The sequence below is a fragment of the Astatotilapia calliptera genome, chromosome 1, assembly GCF_964374335.1.
Source record: "Astatotilapia calliptera chromosome 1, fAstCal68.1, whole genome shotgun sequence".
Taxonomy (NCBI): Eukaryota; Metazoa; Chordata; class Actinopteri; order Cichliformes; family Cichlidae; genus Astatotilapia; species Astatotilapia calliptera.
This window is the reverse complement of record NC_137422.1, coordinates 22,310,229-22,328,559: the sequence shown is the minus strand read 5'-3', so window position 1 is coordinate 22,328,559 and position 18,331 is coordinate 22,310,229. Positions and strand designations below refer to the sequence as shown.

Genomic DNA, 18,331 nt, shown 5'->3' with positions numbered 1-18,331 from the left:
CTATACAAATGATTATGATAAAGTTTGAACCTACAACAAACGTGTTTTTGATGCAAAGGCATAAGTGGAAATACTGAAACTTTGGGGTTAGTTTGGCTAAAGATTTTCTTCAGCTTAGTAAAAACCCATGTCTAAGATTTGACCTAAGACAAGTGTCCCAAAAAAGGGTTAACAAGCACACTGTGGGTGATCTATCAGTATGTGCTTCACAGGGTTTATCAACAGGCAGATAACATAGTGTCGCTGTGGGTTGTATCCGGGTTTTTAAAAAAACAGAAAAGAATTAGGAAAAATACCAAATATAAAAATTCCTATTCAGAGAGTACCAAGGAGTATAAACCTGCCAAGGAACTTTGGAAATGAAATAAAATCTTTTTGAAAAAAAATGTCTGCAGTATTTACCGGGACAAAGAAAGTGTTATCTAAGCGCAGATAAAATGGGTAAAACACATGTTATGTCACCTTTGAACAGTACTGTGCAAACGTCCCTTACATGCACAATGACAGCGCACACTTGACAACCTTGGCTTGCGCCATGGTCTCGTGATCATCAGTTGGGCGACCCGATTGGTCACTGCTGAGAAAGTGACAGTTTCTTTGGTTACTGCCCCGACGGTCAAACAACACACGGTGGCATTGGTTCGTTTCACATGTCTGCTGATACCGGTTTAGGGTATCTAATGCTTTCGTAACATATAATTGCTCAGCACTGAAATTGTGTTTCTTTTAACTTTTTTTTTCCTGCGGTGTTATCAGGGGCTTTTCGAGCCTAATCAAACAGCACGCATAGCTATAGCCATCTTTACGTCCATAGCTAAGGTTTAAGAGAAGCTAAGGTTAGCTAGTCGCTCAGTCGCACTGACGTTACAATGGGAGAGGAAAATAAAGAAAATCTCACTAACGCGAATAGTGAAGCTGGTAACTCCAGTGTTGAGAAAAATTGCGAAACAGTAGACGATGGCGTAAAATGTTACACGTTAGAAGACGTAAGAGTACATAATATGAGCAACGACACATGGCTTATCATCCACGATAAAGTATATGACATTTCAAGTTTCCTTGAAGAGGTAAGAAAGACTTTCTGTTGACTAGTAGCTCATGCTTTGTCATTAAAGTAGTCGTTATTAATTCTTCTTCGTGAACCCCTTGGTTTTGCCATTTGTCTGGGCTTCCTGGAAGTGCAGGATGAGCGTGATCCTTATCGTTACGTGTTGACGTGTAAGCTTTGCAAATTGTCTTCGGCTAATTTGCTGCTAACGACCCAATCCTAAACTCAAAACCGCCAGTATAAATAATCTACAATTACGACTGGCCTACTTTAAAGAACCTTCTTATTGTTTTATCATTTCTTCTGCAAGGGTGTCCAAATGTTGTAGGATAGATTAGCTAAGTTTGGTTAACAAGTAGTAGCTAGCCCTGTCCGATGATAGTTCTTCAGACGATTTGGGCTGAATGTTTATAGCTTTATAAACACAGCTGATAAAAATGTGATTTATAAATCAGTGGGCTGGTTGTGATAAAATCCTTTATCTGGCTAAAATGTGTAAAAACTCTGGAAGTTAAAAGTTGCATGTTGTGTAAAAAACAAACAAACAAACAAAAAAAACCCTTTTTGCTTAAGTAACAAAATTAGCTCCTAGAGTGGTACGTCTTTGAACAGTACTGTGCAAACGTCTATAGCCACCCCTCAATCTTTGTATTTTGATAGTAAAATGGGGAGTAGGTGCAGGTTTGTAAATTACGGAAAATAGAGTTTAAATAGTTGTATCAATCTTGAAAACTCACTCTAATATGTTCTTGTAATTTCTGTAAGTAATGTTGAGTTGAGGTCTGGGAATGCCAGCTAATGGCTGAGAATGTCCCGGGGTGCGTCTTTTCCAACCATGTATGCATTCCAACACTGGAAGACTATAATATTAGTGCATTTCACTGTTTTGTCTGTGATTTCAGCTGTAATACTGTCATTATTCATAACTTAAACAAGTATACTAAAACAGTTGTGCATGTCAGGTGCTTCAGAGTAACCAGGTCAACCACTTTTGATTTTAGCATCCAGGAGGTGAGGAGGTTTTACTGGAGCAGGCGGGTGCAGATGCCACAGAGAGCTTCGAGGATGTGGGTCACTCCTCGGATGCCAGGGAGATGCTCCAGCAGTATTACATTGGGGAGCTTCACGAGGTAAGGAGGAAAGACTGCCTGTCTGCCTGTAGTGTTTCTTTCACACGTCTAAACCAATCTTTCAATTACTGAAGTTAAATGTCTTTATTATTATGTCTTTGTTATTATTGTTGCCTAAACCCTTCCAAATCAAACAGAGTAACTAAATAATGTCACAAGATTGAGTCATTTGCACCTAAGTTGTTTGGAGTCACCTCCAGATGGTGTCGTGTATAAGATGACGTAAAAGTGGGTGGAAACTGATTTGTTACCAAGTCTATCACATGAGCAGTAGCTCTCTATTTAAGTTCCTATATCACATTCAGTCTAATGTTCACATTTTCTGTTTCCTGTGAGGCAGTAATTTGGTTTTGAGCAATTCGAGCATAAAGAAATACTGAAACTAGAGAGATCACAGCATAAATATAAAAAGCATCAGAAAAATACAATAAAAATATTATCCAATTAAACATGAGTAACAATATTTTATGTTATGCTTGTTGGAAATTTAGTGTAGCTTATCAGCCACTCTATTATACACCCAACAGTTTCACAATATTTATAATATACTTTAAAACATGGTTAAATTTACTAATTTACCATAATTATACCATTAGATGATAGATTTTCTGTTCATACTGTTGTTTATCCATTGTGCTTCCACTGAGTGCTAATGAATCTCCAGCAGTTTCAGTTAGACAAATCCAGTGCTTTCACATATAAAGTCTCTTTAGACTTCAAATGTGAAAGCTATTTGTAAAATCAATCTTTATGGGTCTTTTACAAAACAGTTTGTGTGAGCTGCTCATTTTAACGCCACAAGAAAATGGCTGTAGAAAAAAAAAGACTGGTCTGCCTTGCAAAAATAAAAATAGGAAGATGTCCAGTTCATGTGATTAATTGTTTAATTTGGACTGCTGCAAATTAATCCAGCTTATCTCCAGATGAACATTCCAGTGCAACAGGAAGTTGCAGAGTTTGAAGAAAGTTTCCTGCTGTCTTCCTGTTCAGATGACTTTTGCTTAGGTTCCCACATAATTAAAATCGCTGAGCTGGTTTCTTTGTCTTTTAATAGAAACTGGCAGCACACCACACAAACCGTATTCAAATTATCACTTTTAATTGGTGGATTCCACTTGCAACAAATCAATGAATGTTTGAGGGATAATTAGCCTTCTGGTTCTTTCACCAGTCCCACTTGATGGTTACATAAATTTCAGTATTTATTTATTTAATTCTACTCAGCATCACAAAACGATCATATGATTTCTTTTGTTTTCCTTCATAGGATGACAGAAAAAAGGACACTGCAAAGGTAAATTGGCTGTTCCATGCACCATGAAACGATACTGTATTTGGACTTTTCCACATTGTTCCACAACTTGTGTTTCTCCTTTTTTCAATTTTGTGCTGTAGAAAGCAGAAGTCGCAAAGTCTGAGGGGAGCAGGTTAGTCATTCTGATGAATGTGTCTCAGGCTCTCTTTGTACTGTTTCAGAGGGGCGAGTGCAATGACACCTTATATCTGTATAAATGAAAATGTTTTCAAATTAACGTTTGTGTAATTTTTTTTTTTTTTCAGCAGCTCCTGGGCCATTTGGTTGTTACCTGCTGTTGCTGTTGTTGTTATTGGTATCGTGTATCGCTACTTCATTTTTGAGCAGAGGTCCTCTTGAGTGGCGACGTCATGTTTTCATCCCTGTCTTTTCATCTCGGAGGCCTTGAAATGTTTGACCAAAACCTCCTCACCCTGGACACGCGCGGTAGTGTCAACGTCCTCAGCAGCAAGAAGAGTGGAGAGAGTAGTTTGATTAAGTGTTTTTGTCCTTGTCCGTCTACTTGGTGCACCAAATAGATAGTTGGGCAGAGACTTTATGAAATTGTCAGCCTTTGCTTTCTTCACTGTGCCAGTTGTCATAAATGTCACGTGTTGTCTTTACCCTAAACTTTCATATGCATGTTCTGCAGTTTGAATCTTCATTACGCCAGCTATAGGTAGGCTGAAGGAGAGGTTATGCAGGGCGATGATGAAGCGAGCCTCCAGCCTGTTTCTTTTTTCTTCTTCTTTTTTTATTGGATAATAACTTGCATAACCTCCAGTGCATTTTCTTGGGTTTAATAAAGTCAGAATAGCCAGTTAGCTCTCAATAAAAGGGTTTATTTTATTCACTCCTTTATGCACAGTTCAGCTGTTAGGCAATGCTTGATTGCTTTTATCACTCGGTTGCAAACTCATAATCTTTCCACTTTTATGAATGCATTTTCAAGTCTGTGTTGGATCCTTTTTGAAAATCGCAGTTAATTATATTGCATCATTGATTTGTTTTTGGAGTTGTCCCTTTCTGCCAATGTTCTCTTTTCAGGAATTTATACACGTTCAAATGACCTAATCATTTAAATGTAGAGAGAAATACAATGCAACTTATTACCCAGGTATAATAGATGACAGGGAATGACAGAATACCCTTGAAAGAAAGTTCATTTCTATTTCAAGTTGTTAATGTTCCCTCTGCTATGCCGTTTGTTATTTAACCAGTGCTTTTTCACAGCTTTTGTTCATTGTAACGCATCTGAACTTTAAGTTTTGGGTGAATGGCACAAGCAGCTGATTCAGCAGAGTTTAAAATCTGGTCTGTGTTTCTTGTGTAGCAGCTTTGGCTATAATCAGTGGGTTTGGCATTTGACCTATAGATGGGTATCTTTCAGTCTACATTTAGTTGTCTTTCCCTGTTTAATGATTATTTGTGGCCTATATTTGTTATTGATTTGATTTATTAAACCTTTGTCTAGGTTGCTAATTTGGTCTTGTTAAATATGTTTTGGTAAGCTTTCAAATTCTTTATTTAAATTTATTTCATGGTAATTAAAAAGTTTTTTCCAAATAGAGACAAATTGATGTCAGCTGTCATTTCAAAGGTTCTGAATGAACTTGCTGCTATTTTTACATGCGAGTACAAAACTGCAGATGTCAAAAATAAGTTTGTTGATTATAAAAGATAAGATGAATACATATCATTGTTATACATTTTACCTGCCATTTCCTTTCTTTGAAACTATCAATAAAATGGGCCTTGACGTGCAATTCGCCAGTCACTACTTCCTGAAAATAATTAAATGTAAATCAGGGTTTATGTATATAGGTTTTCTGTTTCCTTTTTTTTTTTTTTCTTTTAATTTGTGTGATTTGTGACTTTCCCTCCTGCCTGCCGTCTCTATATTCAACATCCTTTGTCCAGTGTATCCACCCGCTCTTCTTTGCACGTGCAAAAACCATCTCGACTATAACTGTCTCCCTACCACTCTGATGTACTCATCTTGTCCATCCTGGTCACTCCCAGTGAACATCTTGACATCTTCAGCTCAGCCTCCTGTCATTTTGTCAGTGCCACCATCTCCAAACTATGCATCGTAGCAGGTCACGCCTCTTTAGGTAGTCAAACTCGTCGACCTTCACTACCACTACTTCTTGCTTCACTGCATGTATTCTGTCTCGTTTCAACCGTCTTTCATTCCTCATCTCTCGAGTGCACACTGCCACCTTTCCAGGCTCTCTTCCACCTGCTCCCTACTCTTTGTAAAGATTAGTGTTGTTTATGAACATCAAAGGCCACAGAGACTCCTGCCTGACCTCAACTGTCAGTCTGCAAACAAGAAGGGGCTGAGAACAGATCCCTGATGCACTCACACTCTCATCTTACTCCTACTGCAAAAATCACCATGGTTAAAGCACATATATATATAGAACTGACTTAACTAAATCTAAAATAAAAACTAAAACTAGTTGGGAAATAACATTTAAACTATATATATACATGCACACACACACATCCTTAGTTTTAGTTTTTGCTACTTTGGTAAATAAGAAATTTTATTTAACTGCCCTTATGTAACCTTGGATGTCTACAAGACGTAGTCAATTGCTTTCAAAAAGTTCTGTTTTTATTGTAGTACTTGCACTGATTTTCCTAAATTCTGCTAGAAAAATTTTCCCTCCATATAATATTTATTAATGAAGACTGAAATGAAGAATGAAACAAAACAAAAACGAAACATTTTCAAAAACTAGAGCAAACACACTCTGGAAAGTGGTTGAAACTAAGCTGAATTAAAAGCAAAAAGTCTAAACGAAATTTTAAAAAAGGCCAAATAGAGAAAAATGAAAGAAAGAACCCCAAAACAAGCTAAAACATGTTATCATCACAGTAAAGGCTCTAAAACGTCACAACTTTTAGGTTCTGATTTAATATACAAAATACTAGAAAATTAATTCCTTTGCTGATTGCTATTTCCTCGACATATGTTTCAGTGTCACATTAGGGCCACTGGTAAATCCTGCTCGATAATAAATTAGCTTTTGCTCTTGATACATTGGAGTGTGGTGAAAGAAAAGCCATTTCAGTCAATGGGCACTGTGTGGATGAGGCATGCTTTCTGATGAAGGGTTTGAAGCAATTTGATTCTTGGAAAGTTCCACTCTTCACATGGCCAAATGGGTTCTTTCAAGCCAAAAGCTGGACCTCAGTTATTGTTGAGTGCTAGGAGGATGCTCGGAACATGGAAACAGCCCAAAAACAAGAAGTCAGGCAACATGCAGTACAGACACATACTTCTGTTTCAACTGGCACCTTAAATGGTAGCCTCTGAAAAGGCCTTATCATTAAATAAGGCAGCTTTACTGAATGCAGCTTTGTATGCTATGTGTTTACCACAGTTATATTAGCAAATCGTTCCTCATACCTCCGACTAGTGCTGTTTAAATAATGATAATTGGTAAACATTTACAATTATAACTGCTATTAAACAACAGCAGCAGCTCTTTCATAGGTTCAAATTAAGACCAAACATCACAACTACCTTGGAAAGATGCCATTAAAACCCTTATAATCTAACACTGTAGCCCAGTGTGATAAGCAACAGATTTATAACATGAAGTCATTTAATTTTTTTATATAGAGGTGAGAGAAAATGTTATAGTATCTCTTAGCAATGTAATCATGGCCCCATTGTGATTTAATTTAAAATTCCAGGCGAGTACTTTTATTTGATTTTCTCATAGGCAGTTTATAGTGTAACTACTATATATAGTGTAGCTACTTTTTGCCGGAAGCGTGAAAGGTGGAAAAGAGCAGGAAGGGTGATTGAAATGAAAGATGTTTTTTCTCTGTCTACAATCTCCACAAGAGCCATCACAGTTTAGAGTACACGCCACATGAAGCATAAATCCGTGCCTGTTGATTTATCCTTTTAAATCAGGTTTTCATTAAAGAATCACATTCCTTAAGTAAATAAATGTATGGCTTGTTTCAAGAAACCAAAATGCTGTTGTAGTTTATTTAAAAAGGACTCCAATGCTACGTGAATAGTGCATGTAACACTGGTATTGGGCTTCATGAAACTTAAAATTAGTAGGACAGAAACGTTAAATCCTGAAACAGAAAAGAAATCCAACGGTATAAAATTATACCAATTGCTTTTGTGCAACATTATAGACATATTGATCCCTCTCTATATAAATATAGATACATTTTTTTGCCATGTTATACTTAGTAGAAACACAAGATGGCAGTACCATGTCAAGATGATAATATGCCAAGTCTTGGATTAAGCATTTGCCAGAAACAGTGAAACTATACACCATTCAGCTCCAACTTTACAACCAGTTACATTAAAAATGAAGACCAGCGATTATTCTGTGCCTGTGAAATGTTCTGCCAGGAAATATGTGGACATTTCTTTGACATGTATCACACACCTAAAAATGATGTGTGTGGTACTGGTCCAGACCAGCAAACCCATCATGCCAACCATACTCTCTTACAGCAGCAGCCTCCATCCAGATGTGGTGCCCATTGCACCTGTCCCAAGGGGGATCCAAGGTGTTAACCTAGCTTCTAAACCTCACCATCTTCCATTTGAGCATACATGGGATGCAGTGGAGCAAACCCAGTCCATGTCGGCATCCTCCAGCAACTTATAATACCCGATAGATCAGCTGTCAATGTCTCAATACCAGATGAGGGTATCCCCAGAGGTCACAAGTCTATTTCTCCGCTACTCAGAGCCATTTTGACAGCACACTAGAGACCTACACAATATTAAACATGCAGTTTAATATTGTGGGTACAGCATTACAAAGTATATAATAAAATCATTAATCTCTCTAGTTCTCTCATTTTCATAAACACAGTTCTGTAGCATACATCTCCAAATGTTTATGGGCAAAGAAACACAATAACAGGGTGTGATAGAGGGTGTTTGAACATGTAATACCCTTAAAGCCTTTAAAATGTTAATAGTTTAAAGTAAAATGTAAAAATATTCTGCTTACAAAACTGCAGTGAGGCTAATGCAGATGAACAACAGATTAAAATATTTTTATAATAGGGAGCTTTTGACAGTATTGTCTCAAGCACTGTACTTCCAAAGCCATAGAAGCAATGCATTGGACTTTATTGGGATCCGTGTTCTGTCTAGCTAGATATTAGATATTTTATCACCTTTTCAGCAAAGACCAGTGAAGCCACTTCTTGTTGTGGCAGGAATTATGACCAGAGAGAATGATAAGCTCTTATAAGATGACATATGGTGTCTGTATGAATATACTGCGTGTGAATCCCTAAGACAATCACCATTCCCCAAACCAAATCACCTGTCATTTCTGGCAGCAGTAAGGCTTAAGAAGAACTGAGGCTTCTAATGCACAACACTTCAGTGTCTTAAGAGACCAGCTTGGCAAACACCTCAGATGCTACGAAAATCACTTCTGGGTAATGCGGGAATACACCTGATCTCTGACAGGGTTTGAGTTAGCTGAAAGGGTCACATATTCATAGAAAACGTTTTTAGTGTGACTTAACAAAGAAGGACATTAAAATCCTGTTCTTGTGCACAGAGAGATGAGTGACAAAAACATGCAGAGAACCAATGTCAGAAAGAATTTAAAAATTTTAAAACTTGTCTAGGTTCATCAAAAACATTCAACTCTAGCTGAAGAAGAACTTCATTCTTTTGTAAAGGACACCTGCTGATGAAATCACTAAATTCACCCAGGCCTGAGTTTATGTATTATGCAGCAATATGAGATGGTAGTGAGACTCCATCATGTATGTTTTAGATTTAGTGGTGCTGTAAAAAAAGACACCGAGCAGGATTCGGTGAAGTTGAAGACGTTAAGATCTTCCTTAGGAGAGACCAAAATCGACAACATTAAAAATGTGTACATCAGAAGGACAGCTCAGGTGGAGCCGTATGGACACAAAGTCTTATGCTGAGATGGTTTCACATGACATGAGATTCATCAGGTCATGTTGGGGTTTTTTCTAACATCATTCTTTGCAAAACTACTTATGGGACCACTTGCAGCTGCCTCACAGTTTGCTCCCTTCATTATGCATGTATCGAGCTGTTGTTTCATTTTTGTGCCCTTTGTCATGAGCAATACTGGGCATAATATCAGTCGAACTTGTATCCATCTATTATGCATAAGCCAAAGGATCATTTTCTGCTTATTTTATTTATTTATTTTTTTTAAAAGCTCCGGATCTACAGCTCAACCTGTTATCTAACATGACACTGGTAGGTAGCAATTAACATAATCCATCTCATATTATTCAAAAATTTGCCCAGAAGTATAAAACAGTGAAAATATTACCAAAATAGAATGGCGTATCATTTTTTTGTGCATAGACTAACTTGCCGAGTTCTTCTCTGGGTGAAAAGAACGTTTATCTAATGACCACAAACAAGAATTTTCATTTTGAGCTTGTTAATCATCCAGGTTTGCCATACTGCTTCAATATTACCACTTCAAACAAAGAATTCCCACTGAAATAATAGACTAGGCTATACTTAATCATCATTAATTTGTTTTAACCCTCCAAAATAAAATTTTTAAAAAAATGCATAATTTATATCAAACAAACCAAACTTGTATCTTCATTAGTTAGTCCTCTTACTGAGGAAAGCTAGGTATCCATGCATCCATCCTCTTCCACTGATCCTTTTTGGGGGGGGGGGGGCTGGAGCCTATCCCGGCTGTCACAGGGCAGAGAGAGTGAGACAGCTAGCGAGTGCAAAATGCTACTCTACTTCAATGAGTTGAAACAAAAACATTAACAGGTAAAACATTGACAGCATATAGTACAGTTTAGCATTTATTATATACCACAGCATAGAGAAGCAGAGAGATGTTAACTGGAAGCTAACAATGCTGATGTAGAGCATCAGACCACGCATAGCTAGAAAAAAATATATGCTAAAGGATCAGCAAACATTTTTCACTATAACTTTATTTCAGTTCTGCAATGATACATCTGTAAATATCAAACTCAAACTGAAGACTTGAAAAGAAACAACTCACAGGCATCATGCTTTATTTCATAAATTATCCATATATCAATACATAAATTCTTTTATAATCAGGAATTTTTCAATCACAAATAATATACATACAAAAGGTTAATATTACGTTATTCAGATTTTCTTTTCTTTTTTAACTTCAATTTTGTGACACTTTTGATCCTCCATTTGCCCTTGCACAAACTTCAATGATGTAACTCAAGCAGAAAACCTAAAGGCTAAAATTAACTGCATAAAACGTTACGGAATTTCTGAATTCTAATCTCGATTCATTGTAAATGTACATAAACCGATAACATGACAAAAACTTTAGTGCAGATAGTGTGAGGAAGATCTTAGACTTAATATCTCAAAGTAAACAACCATAGCCTCAGATCTTATCCAAGTTATCTCTTCCCAGCACAAATGTGGTGACCTTTCTACAGTATAGATGCTTAATTACTTTCCTCCTTGCACCCACTGAAAAGCTGTGACTTAAAGGTTAGCTTCTCCAAGCTGTTATATGCCAAGGTATTTGATGCACAGTTTAAATTGAAGAAGAGGTAGATGGTTTCAGTCCTTCAGTGTGCTTATTATCAGATACTGATGTTCAGAAATGTTTCATATAGAGAGAATTTAAAACGAACTAATTCGCTAATCGTGACCTGTGCAACAGGTTTAAACAGGCTGACACTGAAAGACTGATTATATCACTGTATGTAATGTCAATTTTTGGGAGCACAGAGAACTTTGTTGGTTGGTTATAAAACAAATAAAAGGTGGTTTTAAAGACACTGTCTCTAATTGTAAATTAAATCTCTGCAGCAGTGTGAATAAGTAAAAGAAAAAATCCAAAGCCGTTCTAAATTCATGCTCCAGTCAACTGAACACTGATTCTGAAGTTTGATAAAAAATAAAAAATATATTACAATCAAGATATCGCAAATTTGGATTTAATCTGCAGAGAGGAAATTTTAAATGTTTGCTATCATAACCAAATCATTCGTACTGCGACCCTTTTAAAGCTTAGTTCTCACCCTCATTACCTTGTATGGAACTATGTCAGAACATGGCTTCAGTTGTCTAGCTCAGTCAGACAATGCAACACAGTACAGAGGTTGCTGGCCATGTTTGTGTCCATGCCGGTGGTGCTCTTTAGGTCTTAAGCCACAGACAGCAAGGTGCAGGTAGATGACACACTGGAGGAACGCCCATGGACACTGTTGTTGTTATCCAGAATTCCTGATGCAAACTGCATCTTTGATGTGGTGCAACACCCAAAAGTTCTGGCCAATTCAGGGCAGAGGGCCAGAGCTAGTTTCTGAAGGACTAGACAGAATTTCTTGCGAAAGTTTCGGTTTATCCAGAAATAGAAGATGCAGTTGAGGAAACCATTGGAAGTTGGTAGCCAGACCACTACAAACTCAATCCACTCTGGTATACTGCTACCTGTGACTGCTGTAAGGCAGAAAACAATGAGTGTTAAGGCAAGTATCAACAAAGTGAAAACAACGTACCTAGCAAAAGACAGCGGCTACTTTGACCTGCTCCCTTTTTACAGAGCAAGTAGCTCTGTATGTTTTCTTTGTCTAATTTTCACACCAGAGGCCCTTCATGGGGTGACAAATTCCTAAAAGTGTTAGTATAATTAGTGTTAGTATAACTGCAAAAGGAACCTCCTGAGACGGAGCTGGGGATATTTCACTTGGCATTATGAGAGAAACTAAAAAAAGTCTGCTTTGGAGGTGCTTGCCTTACCCCTGAAAGCAATGATATAACCCATCAAACTAACATTTGTCTGAGTCATATAACTGGCCCCAAATCAGCTTTTTATTTACAATAATAATAATAACAAAAATATTTTTTTAAAGGGAAATGGACCTATCAATAGCCATCTAATACAATTTTTAATAAACACATTCAAATACTTACTTTTGAATTCTCTTACGGCCTTTGAAACCACAAATAAGAAATACACCAAGACAAACAAGTACATGTGAAGTTTACCTCTTCCAGTTAAGCTTATATAATCAAAGACTATCTAAACCTAAAAAAGCAAAGCTTGCTACAAAATAAGCCAGTTATATGAGTAGTTCTCAGATATTTTGTCCCAGTAAATGCCACAATTATAGACATAAACAGACTATATTACATGGGATATATTCATATATGAAATGAGGATGGTAGAAGAAAATCATCCACCATCCTCACACACTCACTTTACGTATCTAGTGAGGTTTTGCTTACCATTGTAGATCATTGCTGCCATGCAAGGAGTCCAGCAGATGTAGTAGGCTCCCATCACAGGCACAAGCACTCTGGAAGGCACATTGAGCCTACTGCGCCGCGCGCTGTCATATTTGCGCAGTTTTAACCTCTGTCTCTTGGCTGCACACCAGACTTTTAGGTTTGCAAATGTCATGATGATAGAGCAAGGGAAAAATATTACACATGTCAAGCTTAGGGAGTATCCAATATTTGTAGAGTAAGATGGGTTGCAGACCAGTGATGCGGTGGAAAAATGAACTTGGATGATGCCATCTGGTAACGATATCGGCGAGAGTAAAATGGGAGGAAAGCACCAGGCGAAGGCAATCAGAAACAGCGTCCTTTTCCTTGTCAGCAGAGATGAGTACTGAAGCGGGTAAAACACCGCAATGTACCTCTCCAGGCTTATCATGGCCAGTGTGTACATGCAGGTGGAGTAGACGGTGGCATTGCAAAAGGCCACAAGGTGACAAAAACCATCTGGACCTTCAGTGTAATCCTTTAGCAGACTCACCCAAAGGTTCAAGGGCATGACCAGCAGTCCGAACGCAGAGTCTGCTGCAGTGAGCGAGAGGAGAAAGTACCGAGAGTTTCTCGACCAGCCGGACACTGAGGAAGTAATAGCCAGGAGAACTGCAATGTTTCCCAACGTGACCACGACGCCCAAAACGATTATTATGCTTATTTTGACGGAGCGGTGGGAGAGCTCCTGCTGTCTCTGAGAGTCAAACTCTGACATGTTGAAGTCGTCCGAAGTCGAGAGGTTAAGGGCTGTATACATTGTTCTACACGGTGATACAAGTGGAAACAAATCATAAGTAAACCACAGACACACAAAAGAAAAGAAAGAAAGTTGACGAAATTTTCTAAAGAAATCAAAAATATGAGCAAAATATGTGGCCGTTCGCTGCTAGGCTAACACTACAATCAGCAGCACACCTGAGGCAATTAGCGCTGGGTGGTAAATGCATTTACTGCAGCCATGCTTCAGCTCAGAAGCAGGCTAATCACGGTTAACTTTTCAGTATTTTATGAACTAAGTGGATGTTTTTATTATTATTATCATCTAATTTTTTATATTAACCATGGGTGGTTTAGCTGAAATGATTGTTTCTTCAACATGATCAGGTATTGCCCACATCATTGCTATACCCTGTAACTTAAAGGGATCTAAAAATGGAATTCTTACTAGTGTTAGTATAAATCTAAATATTCAGGACCATAAAGGGAAAGATTCCTTTATCAGCCCAAAACCATCTAACCTTTCCATTTCTATTATATTCTATTTTAGTGAGCTAATTTTCCTAACATCTATTAATATGTGTGCGCATATTGAGTGTTATGTGCAGAGATATTTCCCTTAACATTAGGGCAAACTACCAGGAAACCACTTAGCACAGCAGGTCAAAAAACATATTTCCTGTCCTATGTCCTAATCCTCTAATCTAATCTAATCTAATCTAATCTAATCTAATCTAATATAATATAATATAATATAATATAATATAATATAATATAAAGCAACTATTGTCCTGAATTGGCACTATATGTGAATCAAACTGAAAAGACCTGAATTAACATGACAGCAACACTGTACTACAAAATAGCCTGTAAAACAGGTATGCATGTTTCCACCACCATTACTATTTAAATTGTCCCCATTTGTTGTACACTAAGGTGGAAGAAAGTAAAAATATCACTTCTGACTCTATTCACAGCCTATTCCGTCAACTTGTTCCTTCTAGCTTCCAGGCCAGCCCATCTTGACAGGTTTCATCACCTGAAATAACAATGAGTCAGACAACAATTCATCACTACCAGAAAGGTCCCACAGAAGACATACACACTGTCAGCCTGACGTCTCGCTACCAATCATGGTCCAATTTCCACCATCACACACCATTAGTGTCAACCATTCCTTCACCTCCTTTTCAAGCTCAAATCTGTGCCATCGTCTCTTCTTCAAATAAATAAATAAATAGACATACAGCAACTACATGACACAAGGGTAAGAAGAGGGCTGGAAAGTGTCACCGACCTTTCCCACTTAGGTAACCAGGAAACCATCTGTTTCAGCAACATTCTTCTGTGTGACTCTCTGCTATGTGAAACTGCAGTGGAACTAAGATGCGATATTTGTAATGTAGACTTCTAAAAATACACTACACAATGAATTTTCTTACACTGGCTTCACAGTCATCAATCCTCTTCCTCTCCTAAGAATCCATTACATGTTATTAATTTTGAAGAGAAGCTGCTGCACATGGGATAAATCTGTTCTGCAAAAGCTACACAGCACATCTACAAGACGAACTGCCTGTGACACACTTTTTCCCCTACAGATCCTCCACAGTAGAAGTGACAGCTATATTTGATATATGTATTTCTCATTGTCCTAATGAGAATATTTCTCTCTATTTAGTGCAAAGCCTGGAGGAGATGGACTGAAGGTCTGTGGTTAATATTCTACCTCCTCTTCCCTCCTTCATATTCATTGCACCCTCGACTACATGCTTTCTTACCTGATGCTTTCTTATTTTCAAAGGATGTAGAATTCCAATATCAATGGGTGCAAGCTCTCAGATCTTTAAAAAGAGCAATGTCACCTTATACAGGTGTTCTGTTATGGGTAAAAGTCTATCCATCCATTCATTCTCTTCTGCTGCAGCACAGTGGCACTGTGGTTAGCGCTGTTGTCTAATAGCAAAAGGTCATGCGGTTGACTCCACCTGGGCCTTGGTGTGTGGAGTTTGCATGTTCTCCCCATGTTTCCCTGGACTCTCTCTCCAGGTACTCCAGCTGCCTTCAACAGTCCAAAGAGATGCATTTAGTTTGATTAGGTTAACTGGTGATTCTAAATTGATGTGAACGTGACTGTAGTCTGTCTCTCTGTATTAACATTTTATGTCAGTGGAATCAAAAGAATATAATATTCAGAATAAAGTACAACAAAAAAGCAACATTGCTTTAAAGTGGCATTTGATGTAGATAAAAAAATAAAGCTTAATCATTTATTTGTTAATTTTAGTACAATACGAATTGTTAGCGATGAAGCATCTATTTACAAAGCAGAAACTGCAGCTGGTTTCCACCAGCTGCAGTTTCCAGCAATGCGAATTGGTATCATTTGCATGCGTGCATGTTATTCTGTCTGCCTGGAAACATGATAGCTTTTGAATGAATTCTAGAAAAAGTTGGGTCATGTTAACAATTCATTAAAATTTGACTTACATCCACTGAGGTGTTCAAGGTCAACTAGGAGTGTGGTGTGGATTGTCAACATAAATATTGTAAACATCATGCCATATTTGACCTCTGACCTCTCCTTCAAGGGCAATAGATTGATCTGAAGGTCAAAGTGATAATAATGCTATAGCCGTTTAAAAATATGTTTCTTACTGCTAACATTTGTACTGACAGTATATAGACATATGGGGATTCTAAACATCATGTTCCTTTGGACCTCCAACTGCTTCTTCAAAGGAAACTAAGGTCAAACTTTCATAAATTATCTTTTATCTTTAAAATTAAAATTCTACTGCCTTTGTTTCTATTGGCAACATTTACCAAATGATACTCTTGTATGGGGATTCTAAATATCACATTTTAGGCCATATCCAAATGTTATGTCACATTTGAAGTCTGATCTCATTTTTACATTTCACATCTGTCTTTCTTTCAAGCTGACCCCAAAATATATCATATCTTTAAAAATGTGTTGTCAAGAGGACGAGGATGAGCTGCCTAGTTAGTTAGAAATATGCTGCATTATATAATAAACTTAAGTTATTCATGTCCACTCATTTACAAATCAATACCTAATATCCATTACCAACTCCTACATGCAAAAGTCTGCACTTTGTACTTGTTTTTACCGCACTGCAAACCTCTTAAAGTACATTTAAAAAGAACAAAGAAAATAAAATGATATATACAAAACACAGTATTATTCCCTTAAAAATAAATACTGCAAAGAGAGTGAGCTACCTTGAGGTAGGTTTGGGCTCTCAGAGTACTTCTTGTAAATGCATGTAGTAATATGGGCCCTTGAAATGTTCAGCAGTCAAGAGGTAGTGCAAAGTAGCCTATAATAGATTTACTTGAGTGAATTCAGTACAGTACTCAATTAAATGCACTTTATTTATTTACCACGTCTGCAAATATCAGATCCATATATTTATCACATGAAATCTTTCGCTGAGCTAGAAGTAAAATATTCAGTGCACATTTCTGAGAAAAGACAGAAATGCACATATCCTCACAGTTCATTCATAAATCTATCTGTGTCTTTTGAGCATCTCTGCGTGGCTCAAATCCTAAAGTGTTTCCATGTGACAGAGAGGGAGGGTTTGTGTGCGTGTTTCGATGTCAAGTCTACATGTGTGGGCGTGCACACGCAAGCACTTCTTGCCCAAAGCTGTATCTGTAAATGTAGTTGATCTCAGGCGAACATGAGTGAGATACAGAGAGGATGAGTTTCTACATGTGTGCAATTGAATATCCTGTGAGTGGGCGGACTCCTCCATTGGCCACCTACTGTACAGTACTTCCTGATGTAGGGGAAAGTAGCCATTGATTTCATCTGTCTGTGCATGTGTGCGTATGTGTGTATGAGAGAGAGAGGGTGTTTGTGTGGGCTGCAAAGCTATCTAATTCTACCAGCAAGGATGATGTTTAGGGGAGATAGTATAGCACGAGGTTTGATGAGCGATTGTGTGAAAACTTCATGTCTGTCTTGACCGTGTCTAACTGATAACAAGGTTTCGCCAGCACTGACACAACCAACCTGGCAGGTTGGACGTTATTAAAGCGGTGTCAGACATACAGTATATTCTTGTTGGACCTACACATCAATGTATTCCCCCTTTAGACTCAAATAAGAAGGACAGTGCAGAGAAAGAAGTGCAAAAAACAAATTGAAAGAGAAAAAGTGCAGATGAATCATACTGCAAATTGAATACAAATATCATTGAAATAGCATTTATACAGCTCTGCTTGTTCATAATATTCCCATTCATGAACAAAATGCTTTAATATAACAAGTGATTTAAACACTATGAAATGAGGACCGTATTTATGAGGTTTCCTTTGTGTTTCATGGGCACTGAAAAACACATTGGAGAGAGTCTATTAATAAAGTCTGACTTATTAGTACAAATATAATGATTTGAGAAACATCTTTTATTGTGCATGAAGTGAAAGACAGAAATCGGGTGCTATAGATTCCTAAAGAAATAATAAAAATAAACAAAAACCCAAAACAATCCATCCAATTTAAGCAGCACATTTTGACCCGGTTACACAATGTTTGTATGTCACAGTGCCTCTGCTTCACTCCCATGTACAAAAATACCTACAGTGAGGCTAGAATTTCAGCCTCGCATAAGAGCCTTTCTCCTCCCATTTAAAAAGCCTGAGTATTGAATATCATTGAAGCTCTTTTTGCTTTCAGTTGTTTTCCCAGAATCAGAGCTGAATTCAACTATGTTGCATTTGTAGCCAGTCTTACACAACAGGGGTCTCATTCTCTTTTTGAAAAAGGTCTTTTAGACATTGAAAAAAAAAAGAAT

General features: G+C 37.5%; 2 protein-coding genes across 3 annotated transcripts; one reads left to right on the top strand and one right to left on the bottom strand.

The window, feature by feature from the left end:
- Positions 1-596: 596 nt before the first annotated feature.
- On the top strand, positions 597-5,238 carry cyb5b (cytochrome b5 type B). 2 transcript variants are annotated; one of them, XM_026168342.2, is made up of 5 exons: positions 597-1,067; positions 2,050-2,178; positions 3,446-3,472; positions 3,574-3,605; positions 3,742-5,238. In XM_026168342.2, the coding sequence occupies exons 1-5, from the start codon at positions 870-872 to the stop codon at positions 3,830-3,832; spliced, it is 477 nt and encodes a 158-aa protein (XP_026024127.2). In that variant the 5' UTR covers positions 597-869; the 3' UTR covers positions 3,833-5,238. The 2 variants fall into 2 exon arrangements, with proteins under 2 accessions (XP_026024127.2, XP_026024117.2); XM_026168332.2 differs by having other exon boundaries at positions 3,739-5,238.
- A 5,273-nt stretch (positions 5,239-10,511) lies between these two features.
- Positions 10,512-13,717, bottom strand: LOC113021704 (histamine H2 receptor). The gene is made up of 2 exons (XM_026166448.2): positions 12,741-13,717; positions 10,512-11,951 (listed from the first exon to the last, which is right to left on the bottom strand). Exons 1-2 carry the CDS (start codon positions 13,540-13,542, stop codon positions 11,656-11,658), a joined length of 1,098 nt encoding a protein of 365 aa, XP_026022233.1. The 5' UTR covers positions 13,543-13,717; the 3' UTR covers positions 10,512-11,655.
- Between the last annotated feature and the right edge of the window lie 4,614 nt (positions 13,718-18,331).